This window comes from Eumetopias jubatus, unplaced genomic scaffold (assembly GCF_037043125.1).
Source record: "Eumetopias jubatus isolate StellerSeaLion01/CBP00866 unplaced genomic scaffold, mEumJub1_p1.0 scaffold_4, whole genome shotgun sequence".
Classification (NCBI taxonomy): domain Eukaryota; kingdom Metazoa; phylum Chordata; class Mammalia; order Carnivora; family Otariidae; genus Eumetopias; species Eumetopias jubatus.
Window position 1 is genome coordinate 95934326 of NW_028274810.1, and position 17246 is coordinate 95951571.

The 17246-nt window shown below is 59.5% G+C and overlaps 1 protein-coding gene across 1 annotated transcript; it reads right to left on the bottom strand.

The window, feature by feature from the left end:
- Positions 1-1399: 1399 nt before the first annotated feature.
- EFHD2 (EF-hand domain family member D2) lies at positions 1400-16829 on the bottom strand. The gene is made up of 4 exons (XM_028108507.2): positions 16446-16829; positions 4316-4463; positions 3305-3439; positions 1400-2137 (listed from the first exon to the last, which is right to left on the bottom strand). Exons 1-4 carry the CDS (start codon positions 16760-16762, stop codon positions 2006-2008), a joined length of 732 nt encoding a protein of 243 aa, XP_027964308.1. The 5' UTR covers positions 16763-16829; the 3' UTR covers positions 1400-2005.
- Between the last annotated feature and the right edge of the window lie 417 nt (positions 16830-17246).

Consider the following 17246-nt stretch of genomic DNA (forward strand, 5'->3'; position numbering starts at 1 on the left):
CATTTCCGGTGCATGCCCTCATCTGAACTTGCCTGGCGGGCGAGCAGATGGGGAGGGGGACCGGCTGCGGGCTGAGGGCCTGGGTCTGCATCCTGGCGCCCCCACCGCCCCCCCCCCCCAGCCCCGTCTGTCTCCTCCCAGCCCGGGTGCCTCTGGGAGACTTTCTGGGAAGCAAAACAGCACCCCTCATGGGCTGGTTGTGAGGATTACCTACGTAAATATATGCAAAGCGCTTAGAGTAGCCCCTAGTGAGAGGGGGTGGGCGTCATGCTCAGCCTCCCCCCTTAGGAAAAGCCTCCTCCTGGGGCCTCTGACAGGACACGGGAGCCACCTGAACAAATGCTGCCCCAGCACCGGGTGCCCTTGTCCCCTTCCTCCTCTCCCAGCCCCTCCCCTCCTCCACCAACCAACAAGAACCACACACACATAAGAATATAGACTTTTATCTTATTTTAGTTAAAAAAAATAATTGTACCACCAAATGAAGAAGTAGCTTTCTTTGGGGGAAAGTGAGAAGGCGGGGGGGGGAAGCAATAAGCCAAAGAAAAAGAACTTTTTATATTCATCTGTATAAACATCCGCTAAGGCAAACGCAATCCAGGGCCAAGACTGCCGCACTAGGGTCAGTACCTCCTAATTTCTGCAGATTCTAAGGCCAAAAAAATAAAACCTCTGCAAATCCAACAGGAGTTTTGTGGACTCTTGGGGCATCTTACTAAAATAAAGAGTTATCAAGTTTACAAAGCAGTGACGTCATGACACACACTGAAAGTTGCATAACAGTGGCCTTGAGGGCCACTCACTGGTTTGGACTGGGTGACGGGCACAGTTTCACGACACGGCAACGGACACAGATGCGCACACACGTGGACACGCACGCACGGAAGTGAGCACACTGGGAGCTGCGTGGGACCAGGCTGGTGGCACCGGCTTGGCCGCCGCCCGTCTGCGGATGGGCATAGGGAGGGCTGGGTCCCCATGCTTCCTCGGGGAGGGGGGGTGACGGGACAAGTCGCGTCGCTGGTGACAAGGCGGTGCCCATCACTTGGGGGAAGGATGGTGTGAAGGGGCCACGCAAGGCCCCTGCTCCCCACCGCCTGGTCCGAGCAAGCCACTTAAAGCACTTCTTGGACGCGTCCCAGAGAATGGAGCCAGGCGCTGGTTTCCTTCCCTGTGAAGGGGCCAATCCCTCCTCCCCACCCTGCTCTCTCCCGAGCCCCTGGGACCCTTGGGTGGTTCCAGGGAGACTGCGGAGTGGCCTTTCTGCCCCCGGAGCCTTCCCTGCCCACCATCCATGGCACGGGCGGCAGAGCGTGGGCCCGTGAGGTAGATCAGCACAGCTGCCCCCTCCCCTGCTTGGCTGGGGCCTCCGTGTGGACATGGGGTGCCCGGGCCTGGGTCCCTCTGCCTAAACAGAAGCTCCCCTCCCCTCCAGCAGAGAGAGGAGGCAGGGCTGGAGGAACAGTCGTCGGGGGTGGGGAGCCCCCGTGCCTCTGCTTAGCCCCTTCAGTCCTACTACAGCGCTGGAGCCCGCCACTTTCCTCCCGTCCATCCTCCCCGGACTGGGAAGCGGCTTGAGGGCCCCATGGGCCACGCGGTCTGCAGATTAAGGGCAAGGGGCCGCTGGGCAGGGAGGAGGAGAGTGTATGGAGGGCAGGCACCCGGGGCAGCGAGTCCCCCAGGCCCAGGAGCTGGGCTCGGAGCTGCGGCAGAGCTGGAGCAGGCAGGGGGCGGCCAGGGGCGAGAGACACACCGGGGTCGCCAGGGAGGGCTGGGCCAGGCCAAGGAGCCAGCACAGGCGGCCCAGCCTCAGGAAGAGCGGGGGGGCGGGGGGGGCGGGCTGCCTGGACACCCCTCAGCTGGCTCCGTTCACAGGCTTGGGAGGTTTTCCGTATGGTTCCTTCAGACAGAGCCCAGGATTCAGGCTCGGCCTCCAGTCTGCCCACCCCTGCTGGCTGGACTGGGCGCTGGGGCCAGGGCCAAGCGGTCGGGCTGCAGCTCCCTGCTACTTGAAGGTGGACTGCAGCTCCTTGAAGGCTGCCTTCCGCTGCTTCATCTCCTCCGCCTGCTTCTTCCTCTCCTCCTGCTCCGCCTTGATCTCCTCCTCGAAGCGGCTGGACACATTGATGGCCTGGACCTGCAGTGGAGTCGGGGTGACGGGGGTTAGGGCGGGAGGGGCGTCTGCGCCTCCACCGTGGGCTCTCGGGCCCTCGGTCCTGGGCCCTGCCCCTGCCAGCCCACGGACCGCTCTGCCTCTCGCTAGCACTGGCCCGGGGCCGGGGGCTTCACTGACCTCTCTGAGCCTCAGTTTCCCACTCAGAGCCTGAAGAGCTCAATAACTGACTCGCGGATTCGTTAAGGGGATTGGAAGCTAGAACATGTATTTGGTGGTTGTTGCCTAGCGTGAGTCCCATAAGTGAGAGCTTTGGTGTTGCTCTTTTTTTTTTTTTTTTTTAACTTTTGTTATTTATTTTGGGGGCGTGGAGAGCACAAGTTGGAGGGAGGAGAATAGGCAGAGGGAGAAGCAGACTCTCCACTGAGCAAGAAGCCGGACGCAGGGCTCGATCCCAGGACCCCGAGATCATGACCTGGGCCAAAGGCAGATGCTTAACCGACTGGGCCCAGGGCCCAGGCGCCCCCTGAAGTTGCTATTCTTATCCTGCTTCCGGTCCTGGGAAGCCGAGATGCATACCAGGTCCCACTGATGAACCCTGGAACATCCCATCAACCCCCAGAAGCCCAGAGGGAAGTGGGAGGCGCGGCCTTCAGAAGCAATGTTCTTAGTTAACACGGGGAGAGGGAGAAAGAAGGAAAAGAAGGTGCCCCAAGAGGTCAGAATCTAGGAGCTGTATTTGTCCCCTCCATCTAAGTGCGTGCGGCACCGGGAGGCTGCTGTGTACGTGGGCGCCTCTGGGGCCCATACTCTCTCCAGGCCGGGGCTGGCAGGGCTGGGGTCTCTGAGAGGTCCATGAGCCAGTGCCCCGTGTTTCTGGGCCTGCTCTGCCATCTCCCAGGCCCACCTTTCAAGGACTAGTCCTTCGGGGGTAGTGGTTCTGTGGGCTAGAGAGAGAGGGGAAGCCGGAAGGGATCCCAGCCTGATGGAAGGGGAGAGAAGCCAGGAGCGCTGTGGGCCTTGCCCAGGCCAGCCCTTGCGTCAGCGCCCTGTCTCCTCCGTGCGGCCTCAGCAGGAACACGAAGGGTGAGCACTGACCCTGGAGCTAACTCAGGGTCCTGTCCTGCCCCTGGGCACCCTTGTCCTTGAGCGCCCCCCACCCTGGGCTCCGCACAGCCTCTGGTTCCTCACCTTGGCCTCAAAGAAGCTCTTGGCCCCCTTGACGCCCTCGGTGGAGACATCGATCTCGGAGAGGCGGGCGAGCACGTGCAGCCCGCTGTCCTCCTGCAGCTCCCCAGCCGCTGCCTTGCGGAAAATCAGGAGGAACTAGGGTAGGGAGAAAAGCACGTTGTCAGGGAGGGGCAAGGGGCCAGAGGTCTGCGCTCTCTCCTGCCATGCTCTGGGCCTCGGTGTGCCCGTCTGTACAATGGGAAGCAAGGTGACCCATCTCCTGCTCTCCCAGGATCCGGGGCTGCTGCAGGCCTGCGTGCCCATGCTCGGCTGCCCGGAAGAGCCCCAACCTACCTTGTATCTTTGTCTCCACTGTTCCCCCAACCAATTTACTGAGTTCTCAAGGTATAGGATTGTGCCCATTTTACAGACTGTGGAAGACTCAGAGACAACCTGCCCCGAATCTCAGCCACAGAAAGTGACGGCAGAAGGGTCTGAACCCACATCCTGACTCCACACCCTCATCGTGCACGGCCTTCCCCCTCCTCCGTGGACGCGTCCTCCCCACCGCCTTTCCGTTGCTCTGCCTCCTCTAGGTTTCTTGCTGGTTCGCTGTCATTCACCCGAGGCTGCCTGGGGTCCACTACCGTTGTTTTCTGGCTGTGAGCCTCCATTTCCTCCTCCACGGAACAGGCTTGCTCATGGCTTCTGCCCCAGAGTGAGGACGGACCGAACCCCCGAGTGTGAAGTCACCCAGCGCAGAGCCTGGCCCCTCTTGGATGCAGTGCACGTCACCCCCTCCCCCCGCCCCCCCATCCCCCGGGGTCACAGCACCCTGCCATTTCGCTCTCTGGGCATCTCCCCCTCTACACTCCAGGACCCTAGGAGCACAGGGCTTTCCTCTGGATTCCCAAAGCTCCCAGCCAGGGTCAGGTATACAAAAGTCACTAAATGCTGACCATGCGAAAGAATGGACATCCCTTCCTCCTCACTCGAGGCAGCTCAGAGACCCCCTACGGGGAGCGGGCTCACCTCCCGGAAGCTGAGCTTGCTGTCAAAATCCTCATCCACCTCCTTGATCATGTTTTTCAGGCCCAGGTGGGTCTGTGGGGCTCCGAGCTTCTCCATCATCAGCTTCAGCTCCATCAGGTCAATGAAGCCGTCCCGGCCAGCGTCGTACCTGTGGGAGCAAAGGCAGAGGCTAAGGACATCCTGACGCCCCACACCTGATGGGTTGGAGCACCACGGGCTGGACTGTGAGGAGCCTGTCACCCTGTTGCTGCTGGAAGGGACTTCAGTCCACGTGAAGTCCCGAGGCGTGGCTACTGCTTGGTTACCTCTGATGACAAGCAACTCCCCACATGGCCTGCGGCCTCTGACATGTGGAACAGCGCTAACTTTTGGGCCAGTGCGATGTGTAAGGAAGCTGAAACCACAGCCTGCCTGTACTGAGCGGGACGGGAGCAGCAGAGAGAAAGAATTCACGACACACGGGGTACGGCTTGCAGGGGCGGGGGGGGCGGCGACCCTGATGTTATCTCCTGGGCCAGCCTGGCATCCCTACCGGCCCCATTGCTCCCCTACTCCTGCCTCCACCCAGGAGAGAGGCAGAAAGTACCACGTGTCACAGGGCAGGGCCTCAGGAGGGAGGCCCCAGGAGGGAGGTCCTCTTGTAGCTTGCTGGGAGGTGGCCCAGGGCAAATTCAGGGAACAGTTTGCGCAGGGTGTGCCCGCTGTGAGTGGGAGGGGGGGTATGGCTGGAAAGGGCTGGGACGCTGATTAGGTGATAAATGTGTGTCTGGACATTGCAGGTCTGTTTTCTGCCACCAATGGCGTAGCAGACATGGGGACAGTGTGTGTGTGTGTGTGTGTGTGTGTGGGTTGTCTAAATGTCCCTCTCGCGGGCCTCCTTGTGGTAAGAGCTTGGGTCAGAGGTGGCCTCCGGGCCCGTTCCCCCGGCTGGGGAAGTGCTGTGCTGCAGAGCGTGTCATATCACGACGGATGTGGGCCCTCTTATCAGGCTAACCAAACACCTGCCCTGACTGCCTCTTGGTGAGGGGTGGGAAGCGTGCTCTCAGGGCTAAAATGGGCTTTCTGAGCCGAGAGAAGCCTGCGTAGTCCCAGGCCTCAAGCTGCCTGGGTGTGTTGGTAACAACAGAGCGACACCGAGGGGCTGAGCTGCAGAACTGGTCTTGGCGTTGCTACATAAACACACACCTCGTTTCTGTGCCTTCCTCAGGGCTCCCCAGGTCCCTTCCCCCAGCCCTAGTTATATATAAGCTCCGCATGACCTTGAGCAACTAATAGAAACCACTTTTTGAAATCTGTCTTTGTGCCAGGGAACTTTACATATTTTATTGTACCTAATCCCCGTAATAACCTTCTATAAGGGAGGCTCAGAGAGGTTAAGCGACCTGCCCAAGGTCACAGAGCAGTAAAGGAAGGGGGCGGAAGCCCAGCTCCTCAGCCTGCACATCTGCTCTGTGTCAGCCCGCTTCCAGGGGTCCTGGTGGTGCCCGCAGCACAGAGCCGTCTGCCTGGAGCACTGAGCAGTTGGTGTGCGGGGTATAAATAGCTCACGAACGAGTCAGTGGTTGGAAGTGACGGCCTGGGGCAGCATGGGGAAGACGGGGTTCTGGGAACCCTGCAGCGACCACGGTCCTGAAGCCCTTTTCCCCACAGGGCTGGGGGCAAGGGGGAAGGGAGACAGGGCAGATGGGCCAGAGGTCCCTGGGGGCAGTGCCATGGCTGGGGTGGGAGCCGGCGTGAGAAGGTGTGGGAGAGGGCTGTGGGCCTTGGGAGGGCCAGGCAGGCCTACGATCCCATGCTCCAGGCTCCCCTTCAAGCTGGAGGGACCCTGGGGTGGGGGGGTGGGGCATGGCAGAGGCCCCTCCTTTCCCCTTTGGAGTCTGGGAAGGGGGCTGAGCGGCTGCGGCGTGACCCCAAGTGACAGGTTGTGGAGCGGCCCTGCCCCTGCGGAGAGCAGCCAGGTGAGGGGGCCGGTCCTTCCTGGGGCAAGCCACGTGGGCGCCGCCCTTCAGGGAAACCCCGCCGCTTTCTGAAGGGCCGTGGAAGTCAGCGATGACATGTCAGGGCTGGCGCAGACCGCCTGGGTTCTGGGAGACCCTGCCCCGTGAGCCTCCAGCTGAGGTGTGATGGTGACGCTCTCGCAGGGTCAGCGTGAGGACTGACCGAGCTCCTGCGCGGCGCGCACTTAGCCCAGTGCCTGGCACACGGAGCGCACTCCAGAAATGGAGTGTGGCCAGCACTAGAGCGAGATCCAGTTGCCTCTAGGAAGCTCCTACTGTGTGCCAGGCAGTTTTTTCTTTACAACTTCTGCGCTCAGCAATCCTGGGAGGGTTATTTCCCCATGTGACTGACCAGGGAACAAGGATAGTAGGGGTGAGGGCGCTGGCCTGCTGACCAGCTGGCCAGGGACTCACCCCCCATCTCTGGGGTTCCCACCCTCTACTCTGCTGTCCCACCTGCCTCTCCAGAGCCCCAGCTTTATTTACTGCTCATGTATATGGGTTTCTTCTGCAGCTGGGGGTGGCTCAGTTTCAGAGGAAGTGCAGATAAGGTGTCCGAACTTGGACAGAGACTTTGGCTGGCTCCGTATTTGTTGGTCTCTGGCAACTCCCAGGCCTGGCTGGCCTGCAGCTTTATCTGCGGCTTGAACCGCTGCCTGCATCAATCAAAGGTCAGTCAATTACCGGGTCTGGGCTCTCTCCTGGGCGTGCTCTGGCCCCCAGGGGGACAGTGCAGGGTCTGGTCACAGTGCCATCAGATCAGTTGCCAAGGGGAGGCGACAGAGGTCAGGAAGAGGCTGGGGTGGGAGTTGGGTCCCCCAAAGGAGGAGACACTGCGGGGGTAGGGGGGAGGCCGTTCCCACAAGGCTCCTGAGGAGCAAGCATCTACTCTGTGCCCTGGGCTCGGGGCCACTGGATCAGCCAAGTCCCTTGGGTGACTGAAGATGACCCTGAAGGTTCTGTCACATCAGCTCTGCTGAGACTGACTGGGGTCCAAATCCCAGATCTGCCACTTGGCTGGCTGGCTGACCCTGGTCAAGTCACCTGAGCCCACAAACCCCAGTGTTCCCCATTTACATCGTGGGGATCAAAGACCCATCTCAGGACGGAGGCAAAGATTAAAAGAGACAAGCCACGTCAGTTCCTAGCACAGAGCCTGGCCCACGGTAAGCACTTAATGGGCACATGGACAATAACGCCAACCGTAATAATAATAAATAGAAGCATGATCACTACCTACCTTTAAGATTAAAGATTAAATGAGATGATGAACATAAAACGCCTAGTACATAACGGGTACTTAAAGCCTGCTAACTGCATTGTAATCGTGGCCACTGAGCAGTTTGTGCCACCCAGTACGTTAAGTACTTTGCACATAAAACGTAAAATGGTGCTGATAAGAATGATGATGGTAGAAAACACAAGGGCCTCTCCCTTGGGCGCCAGTCCTGATGGTGCACGGCTGCGAGAAACACTCGCTCTAGACTGGTCTGGAGGCAGGGGGTGGGCAAGATGATCCAGCGCTGCCCCCCGGCATCTCCCCTTCCTCCGAGGCTCCCACTACTTCCCCACTGGGCCTGATTCAAAGACCCCACCACTTGGGGAGGTGGAAAGACAGCAGGACAGAGCCTTTTGCTCTCTTGCTGGGCAGAGGGAGAAAGAAGCATCAGCCCTGGATTACTCTGTCCCCTTCTCTCATGGGAAGGAAGTGACAAGGTAAGGGGGGGGACTGTCACCGTGCCACCAGCAGTGGATGACTGGCAACACAGGAGATGCCCCTGGCTGGGGAGACCCTCTCATCCATCAGCTCTCTCCCTGAGCTGTAACTGAGGGTGCAGGTGGCTCAGGGGGACCAGGGAAAGCGAGTCAGTGTACAGGATCTGTCCGCATAGCCTGGTCTACCTGCTTTATGTTATGTGGGGGAGGGAAACTGGGGCCCAGAGTAGGCAGCGACCAACCTTGGGGTCACACAGCCGGTGAACTGCAGGATCCCCAAAGCTGGAGGCGTTCCTTCTTCCTGCCTGTCTGCTTCCCTCTTCTTCCTGGTCCCATGGAGGGTCCTGAATTCTGAAGCCTGTAGGGCTTGGGGGGCGTTGGGTTGAGAGCCTGGCCTGGGGCCTGCCTGGGAGGGCCAACTGCATCAAAACTCACACACTGGGAGCTCAGCACTTTTCTCCAGCACCGGAGGGAGGCTGTTGCACCTGGCACTGTGCCCACATTCCTACCCGCCTCCCCCTGAATAGTCCTCAACAGGCAGGGCTTGGCAGCTGCCGGCCCGGATGCCGGTGACAAAATCCCTCCCATCTGCTCTGGAGAGTGGAGCGGCCGGCCACCACCCAGGCAGACTTTGCCCCTTTGGGCCGAGCAGGTCCCACCCAGCTGGCTCCTCCTCCCCCACCTTGGTTCTGATAACCAGGAGTCGTGGGGGGTGGGCAGGGGCTGGCTCCTACCGTGTCCACATCGACACCACACCCTGTTTCGTAACAGTATTATCCTTAGTGGCTACTCTTTGCTGAGCACTTATTATGCGCCAGGCACCATGCCAGGTATTCTGCATCAGACCCTCACGAGAACCCTGTGAAGCAGGCATAAATATCCCCATCTGACAGATGAGGAGATGGAGGCTCAGGGAGGAAGTGACTTGGCCAAGGCCATAGCTGACAGGGACAAAGCTGGGATTGGACCCAGACCTGCTGAAACACACGTGCTTTTAACTCCTACGCTGTGTCCTGACGCCCAAAGACCCTGTACTAGAGATTCGCAGGTGGGGAGGGATATGGGAGGCCACTTGTTCAGCCATCCGTGAAGGTCAGATTCCCAAGGCAGTTTTTCTGCTTGTGTCTTGAATGCCTCTGAGCACAGGAAGCTCACTGCTTCACTTAAGGCAGCCCATGTTGGCTTTGGAATTATTAGAAGGTTGTTCCTTTTTTTTTTTTTTTTTAACATAGGGGGTGGGGGGATGGGTTAGCCCGGTGATGGGCATTAAAGAGGGCACGTTCTGCGTGGAGCACTGGGTGTTATACGCAAACAATGAATCGTGGAACACTACATCAAAAACTAATGATGTGATGTATGCTGATTAACATAATAAAAAAAAGAAATTTAAAAAAAAAAGGTTGTTCCTCGTGCATGAGCCTCCCCACCTACCAGCCGTGCTGTGGAGTCTGATGGCAGAATGAGGAATTACCACAGCTGCTGCACAGGGGGGGCAAGGCTGGGGCACAGAGACGCCAATTCTGTCCCTTCTGCTTCCTATCCCAGGCCTTTGCAGCTGGCCCCTCAGCCCATGGCAGGTCCCCAGGAGGAGAAACAGCTGGAGAGGGCAGTGTTTATGGACCAAGGATACCCCCAGGCCCACCTGCCTTTGGTCTCGGCATTCACAGACCCGGTCCTTCCTCCGCCTGTCTCCCCCAGTGGCTCCTAGGCCTTGCTACTCTTTGTCCCATGAACTGGGAAGGCAGGTCCCTTGGGGCAGGAAAGTTCTGGACAAGAGAAAGATTCTGGCCTTGCTCGCTGTTGCAGCCAGCTTGACCCTGCCCGCCTCCCTCCGCAGGTGGCCACCCACCACCCACATTCTCTGTTAACTGCTCGCTCGGCATGGCCCCTTGGGTCGTGCGCGCCCCCACCCCCAGACTGTCTGACTCATGTGGGGGAAGATGAGCCACTCACCACTTCCTCCATTCCTATCTGCAGAATCGGACACTCGATCTGTTGCCATGTCAGCCAAGGAGAGGGTGTGTGTGTGCGCGCACGCGTGTGTGCATGCATGTGGCCCACGGCTCTCCCACAGCTTTTCAGTGAGTCTAAGGATCAAGTGGGAGCCCCCCCCCCAGGTTGGTGGCAATCAGCTAGGGGCTTGTCAGGGCTCGGGACCTCCCAGTCTCGGGTCCAACTGCCACATGGTGAGCACCAGGCTAGGAGGGCATCTCCCCGGGCCTGTAATGTCAGCAGCGGGTGTCCTGCCAACTCTGAATAATACTTATCGTTACAACAGTGATTGCAAAGAACATTCACTGAGTGTCTAGTCCAACCTCGTGTTTATTATTTAACTTAATCTTCCCCTTACCGCCCAGACTAAGTAACCTGCCTTACCCGAGGGACGTCCTCAGGCAAGTGCGGGGAGACAGCTGTGGGTGGCCTGGTGCTTAGGACACTTGAGTATTAAAATGCGGATTCTGATCCAGTAGACCGGGGATGGAGCTGCATTTCTAACAAGCACCCGGCTGCCGCCGCCCTCTTTGGGGCCCCTGGGAACCAGGGACTTGGGAGTCAGACAGACCCAAGTTCAAATGCTGTCCCTGCTCCTTACTAGCTGTGTGACGCTGGACAGGTCCCATAACCTCTGGGAAACCCTGTGTTCTCATTTGTGACAAGAGTGATGATGAGCTTACAGGATGCCATAAAAGGATTAAATAAGAGACGAGGTGCCGGGGATGGGGTAGGCGGACAGTGTCCGTCTCCGTCACACAAGGGTCTCCACACAGCCCAGGAACCCCAGGCCTGGCTCCCGGCTAGCCGCACCCTGCTGGCATGGGATTCTTGCTTCTTTGCAGTCCTTGAAAAGCGGAAGTCAGCCAAGGAGAAGGCTACTCAGCAGTCAGAGGGAACGCAGCTGCTGGAGGGAGTGGGGACTGTCCCTGCTGAGGTCTCAGAGCGGCTCTGCCTGGTCTCCTCCTCCTCCTCCTCCGCCTGGGCTGGCCTTGCAAGAGGGCCTCCCCTGAGGCGGCAGGGCCTGGTCTCCCAGAGCCTGGACTCTCACAGCTGAAGCCGGGCCTTGGACCCAGAGGGTCCAGACCAGAGGAGAAGGCGGGAAGGTGCAAAGCCAAAGGGGAACCAAAAGTCCCCGGGTGGGGGAGGGGAGAGGTGACTCAGAATCAGAAGGGGAAGTAGGAAGAGCAGAGGGTGAGCACTGAGTTCGGGAAATCCTCCCTCCCCAGGGGTGTGGCATCATCTTCCCAGAAGGCCAGGCTCCTGGAGGATGCAGGTGGAAGGACCCAACCTCTATACCCCCCCAGAGGGCTTCCCCTCCTGAGGCTCTGAGAGCCCCCCCTCCCAAGCCCTCTATTCATAAACACAGCCCTCTCTCCGCCTCTGGAGCTCCCTGCAGGCCGACCTGCTTCTACTTCTGCCCCTGACACTTAGTATAACCTTGGGTGCCTGACTCAACCTCCTTGATATTTGTCTGGCCAGTGGGGGTCATGATTTACCCACCTCACTGCGCTGCTGTGAGCAACTGGACCTGGGGGTCCCACTTAACAAGGAGAGGGTGTGGAGGCAGGGGGCTGGCTGAGGGGGATGCATCATCACGGCATCCCTCGTGAGTGCGTTCAGTCCTCATGGTCGGGATAAAGAAATGGAAGTTTCCACTTCTAGCCACATGGGCCCATCCTCTCTACCCCCAGAGACCCCCTCTATACCACTGCTTTTCATGAGACTTTAAGCTCCCCGAGGGCGGGAGCTTCCTTCTTCCCTTGATTCTCTAGAACTTACACACAGCAGAAACTTAGTATGTGTTGGATGAATGATCAAATGGATAGATTTTATGTTTTTTCAAAAGTATCTATGTTTTTAACAGCCCACAGGCCCGACATGATGGTGGACTCTTTACAAAGGGCCAGGACTCTTTAAACTGAATCCTCAGACCTAACCAGGGAGGGTCTTTAGTGCAGGGTGAGGCTGCAAAGCTGAACACCCTGCCCAGAGTTGCCCGGCTGCCCCGCGGTGGACGTGAGCTGTCGTTTGCTCTTTCCTTTTTTCTGCCACCTGCCTTCCACGTAATTAAGTGAAAATGAGTGTTTCTCATTTTTGTTATTTATCAGAGCCATATGTAGCTGTCAACCGGAGTGCCTGTTCAGCGGGAGAAAAGGGGGGTTCTCATGCTGGCTCCCCAACCGTCGGGCCCAGAGCATGAGGCTTTCGCCAGCCGGGCAGCTCTGTAGGGGGTAAGTGGGGGCAGTCGGGAGGGTCCGTGGAACACCACCGAGGGCCACCACCAGGCCCAGGCCCAAGGATGAGGGGACAGGAACTTCACAGTACTTCCTTTGTGCCGAGCACTGGGTTAAGTACTTCACAACAGCTCTGTGAGGTGGGTGCTGTTACTCTATTACTCTGCCTGTTTTAGGGTGAGGGACTGAGGCCCAGAAGGTTTAAGGGCCTTGGGATTCAAACCCACAGACTCCAAACCCACAGACTCCGGCTCTTTACTACTGTGTCCTGCTATCTTCCAGAGAGCATGCTAGGGGGGCTTCTGCGAGGGACAGGGTCTGAGGAGACACATGGGAGGAGGAGCAAATGGAGAAGAGGGAAGGGCAGAGGCGTCCAGAAGGAGAAGGAAGCCTGCCTCTCTGACGCAAGGGGTCATGAGATGCAGTGTCTGGGGACGAGGCCGGCCAGGCAGGGAACTAGGGCATCTTCCTCAGATTCCACGGCGGGTTCAGAATTACGTGGCTGCCGACCTCTCGGGCTGGGCTCAACTTACAGAACCCCACAGAGCCTCACACAGGCTGCTGCCAGCCCAGAGGCGGGCCCCCTTGAGGCTCCGTGGGGTCACACCATTCCCCCTTTGGCTGGAAGTTTCCAGAGAGAGCCCTGAATGGATGGGCCGAGAGAGGTGGGGAGAGAGGCTAGAAGTGCCGGGGCTGCCTGAGGCCACCCGGGGAGGCAGGACTACGAATCCAGCGTCCACGGAGGCTGGGCACGATGCCAGAGCTGTACGGGAGTCACCCCCTCCCAGCCCCACCTGAGAAGCAGAGACCACCATCCTCAGCTGTACAGACAAGGAGGCTCTGGTTCGGCCACTGAAAACTTCCCTGTGACCCCAAGCCAGTCACCACACTTTCTGGGTCTTAGCTGCCTTCTCTGTAAGACGGGGAGGAGGGCTGGGGGTCTCTCCCGGCCGGAACCCGCACGGCTGGACGGAGAGGTCAGTGATGGCGGACAGCCTGTCTTGCTTCCCTCAATCCCCTTGCTTCTCCTTCTATCTCCCTCCTCGGGAAGGACCTGCTGATAGACACTAAATGGATGACCCGGAAGACCCTGGAAGGCAGTCTGTCATCCAGAAGGGTTCAGGACCCCTCAGAAATAAGGAGGCCATTGCTGAATACAGCCTGCTCCTTTTGCAGATGGGAATTAATTACTAAGTAATTCAGGGCAGAGCCGGGACAGAAGACCAGGCTTTCTAGCTCCTGCCGTCCAAGGAAGGCCAGCTCCCAGTTCCCTAGGACCTCCCTCTCTCTTGTACTCTGCTCCGGTGAATGGCTTCCAGGAGGGCTGGGCTCCCCTCCTCCCTGGCAGGGAGCGGGAGACCAGGGTGGAAGTCTCTCAGCAGGGCCCCGCTTGGACCCAGGAGGTGGCGGCCTCACCAGGGCAGCAGAAGCAGAACAGGGGTTTTGTCCTCCCCGAAGAGCCTGTGTGTTGGCTGTTCCCAGCCAGGGCTCGGGGCTCGGCTGGGCTAGGCTCGGCTGGCACAGTGAAGCCTTGTTTCCTTGAATACAAAACCTGCAGCTTTCTATCCTCGCCAGGGCCCCGGCGGGAGGCACTTCCTTCCCTAGAAGTCCAGCTCCCCGGCCCCTTCCTGCCCCCTACCCCCACCCCTTCCAAAGCAGCAAGCAGCAGTGGTGCCAAGAGGTGGCCCGCAGGGGAGTTGGAAGGAGTTCAGCTCCCCCCAAACTTCATCAGAGGAAACCTTGTCAAACTAACACCCCAAACAGCCTCTCTAGAAGGTGAGTGTGCTCACAAATGCGGCTTCCAGGCCATTCCTCTGGTCATGCGCCCTTCTGATCAAGCTGTGGCCTCCCAAGTCCCTACCCATTCGGGGTGCATGGGTTCTCCCAAACAGCTCCATCTTTTTTTGGCGGGGTGTAGCAATGCTGAGGAAGCCCAAGAGAAGGAGGATTCTGGCAGAAAGACACGGGCCAATGGTGGGTCCGTGAGGTGGGAAAGCAGCCATGAACATGGGAAGGAGAAGTGCATTCTCCCGTGTGGAGGCAGATGTCTGTGACGGAAAACCCAGACGGGAGGAACATGGCTTTTGGAGTCACAGACCTGAGTTCAGATCCTGATTCCATCATTTTCTAGCTGTATGGTCTTGGCGAGTTATTTAACTTCTCTGTGCCCAGACCGCCCACCTGTGTCATGGTGATGATGACAGTTCTGTGTCATAGGGGTGCTGGGTGGGATCCAGGAGCTCCTTTGTACCTAGATACTATCAATGCCTAGACACTATCAATCACAGATGCATTTGAACAACCTCCCCTGCACTAACTCTGGGGTGGGGGTTGGGGGTGGGCAGGTTCTACAAGGACGTTCCAGACAGTGAAGCTATCTATACCTAGCTCTGGGCTCAAGGAGCTTTCCATCAGTTTGGGTTGGAATCCTGGAAATCCTGCTCTCCTGATGGTGACAGTCTTTGGTGGGGAAAGAAACTTTAGAATTCCCAATAAAGACCCTGGAGTCAAAGAGGCAGGCTCCTCAGGGCCCAGGGATTTCCACACAGAGGTCCAGAGGAGTGTTAAGGACTGTTTCCCCCCAGGCTGACCCTTGGGAAAGTATGGGGTTCCCAGCCATCCAGGTCTGGGAAACAAAACCCTCTTTCCCTGTGTGGGGGCCGCAGGCAGAAGCAGCAGCAATGAGAAGTGGGAAAGAGCCTTTCTCAAGCTGTGGGGTTGCAAAACACCCCCCTCCTGGGCTTCCTGCTTGCTGCTTAGGTACACAGCCCCATCCTGCCCTGTCCTCCTGCCTCAGCCAAGGTGGGTCAGCGCCTCTCCACTCCAGACTATACCCCTGCCCCTGTTCCCCCTCCAGGGGCCAGGGGCAAGGGGACGGGCAACAAGAAGTGGGGAAGGGTACCAAAGGGAAGGGGGCTGCGAGCTTTTACAACTCCCCCCCGCCGCCCCCGCAGCCTGCCACCTGCACAACAGTGGTTGTGAAGAGTTTGGCTGTCCATCTCAGTCTCAACTGGGTGGACTCAGGGATGGACCAGAAGGGGACCATTTAGTCCCTTCACAGAGATTTTAAGTTTTTTTGGGGGGTGGGGAGGGCTGAGCCACAGGCCTGGGGGTGTCTGTCCAACCTGCTAAGGGCACAGTGTGTGGCATTACACAGAGGAAAAGGTAGGGGTGAGAGCAACCAGGCAAATTAGATGGGGAGGTGTGGGGTGTCAGGAACCGCGTGTGGGAGGAAAGGGGGCACACAGTGGCGGAAGGCAGTGACTGCAAAGCTGCTGAGGGGGTTGGTTAGGGCAAGAAGAGGGAGGTACAGTGTGTGGAGGGAGGAGGGGACTCAGCCCTGAAGGGAGGATGGGTGGTACATACTTGCAGAGTGGGGGGCAGGGATGGAGAGATCCCTAGGAGACCACCTGAGGGTCAAGGATTGGGGTCCTGGCTAGCAGAGTGGATAGGGCTAGGGGTGGAAGGGTCTGGAGGGTCTCTGACCACAGTTTGCTAGCAGATGCTGAATAATTGAAGGGGGGGGGGTCTTTGCCCAGAACCTATGTTGAGGGGAATCTGAGATAAGCAGAGGAAATGAAAGGACCCCAATAAAAAGAATGGGTACAGCATGGGGGGTAGGGAATGGTAACGTTTGTTGAGGCGCTGGGGGTGTGTGTGGATGTTTTTGACCAGGGTGTTGGGTGTGGGGGTAGGGAATTCGAGTAGTTAGGGAGGGGGAAAGGGAGGCCACGGGGGTCCTCAAATCTCAGGGTGCGTGGGTGTCTGGTGGGTGGCGAGGAAAGCTTCACTAACACAGGGGTCCGAGGCGAGAGCCCCAGAATCTTCAGACTCATGTGTATGGTGGTAGTGGGGGCTTGCGGGGACTCGGGGTTACCTGGAGGGGCCGCACAGTCCTCCACACCGAGTGCGCGCGTATGGTGTACGGGCGGCCGCCTCACCGTGAGGAGGGGTCGCGTGTCAGGGGCTGGGGGTCGCCAGACTCACACGCGTGGTGGGGAGGAGGTCTTGAAGCCTCGTGATTAAATGAAAGGGGACGCGGGGTCGCCACCCCTGGTGTGTCGGGGTTCGGGGGCGCACGATTGGCGGCAGGGGTCCCGGGAGGCGCGGGGTTCGGGGGTTCGGGGCCCGAGGCCGGCGCGCGGGGTGGGTGGGTGGGTGGGGGGGGCGGGTCGGGCGGGCACTCACTGCTTGAACATCTTCTCCATGTCCTTGATCTGCTTCCTGGAGAACTCCTTGAACTCGGTGTAGGGGTTGAAGACGCGGCGGCTGGGCGACTGGGGCTCGCCGATGCCCTGGTTGAGGTCGGCGCGCCGCAGCAGCTTGGCGCTCAGCTCGCCGTCCGCGCTGCCCAGCGCCTCCGCCGCCTCGTCGGGCGCCCCGGCCGCCGCCGCCGCCGCCGCCGCCGCCCCGTTCAGCCCGGGCTGCTCCGGGGCCTCGGCGCCGCCCTCGTCCTCCATCTGCAGCCGCCGGTTCAGCTTGCTGGCCAGCTCGTCCGTGGCCATGGTGGCCCGCGCGGCGCTCGCCTGGGCCCGGCCCCTGCTCGCCGCGCGCCCGCACCGCCTCTGGCCGCGCTCTTCCTCTTCCTGACACTCCCCGGCGCCAGGCCCCGCCCCCGGGGGTGGGGCTTAGGCCCCGCGCGGGGCCCGCCCGCTGCTCGCCCCCGCCCCCGCGCCCGCGTCCGCCGCGCGCGGCCCGCGCGCACTGGGGCTCCGCCGCTGGGGCTCGAGGGCGCGGGTCGGGGGTGCCCACCCCGCCGTCATCCCCCGCCGTAGGGCTGAGGGGGGGGCGGCGGTAAAAATCCACCCTCTCCTCCGTGCTCGATGTGGCCGCAGAGTGGCAGAGGTCCGGCTAGGGGCCGGGGACCGGGGCGGGAAGGAAAGGGATCCATCCCTTCAGTTTGGGTGTAGGTCAGGGCATCCGAGGGACGCCGCCCCAACCTCTTGTCTGGAATCCCCACGCGGAGAAGTCGTAATCCCGAGTCTGTGA

Coding starts and splice junctions, on each gene's coding strand:
- EFHD2 (XM_028108507.2), bottom strand. CDS start 16,762: ATGGCCACGGACGAGCTGGCCAGCAAGCTGAACCGGCGGCTGCAGATG. Junction 3,440..4,315: donor GCAAGCTCAGCTTCCGGGAG/GTGAGCCCGCTC, acceptor TCCCTACCCTAG/TTCCTCCTGATTTTCCGCAA. Junction 2,138..3,304: donor AGAGCTTCTTTGAGGCCAAG/GTGAGGAACCAG, acceptor ACTCCACTGCAG/GTCCAGGCCATCAATGTGTC.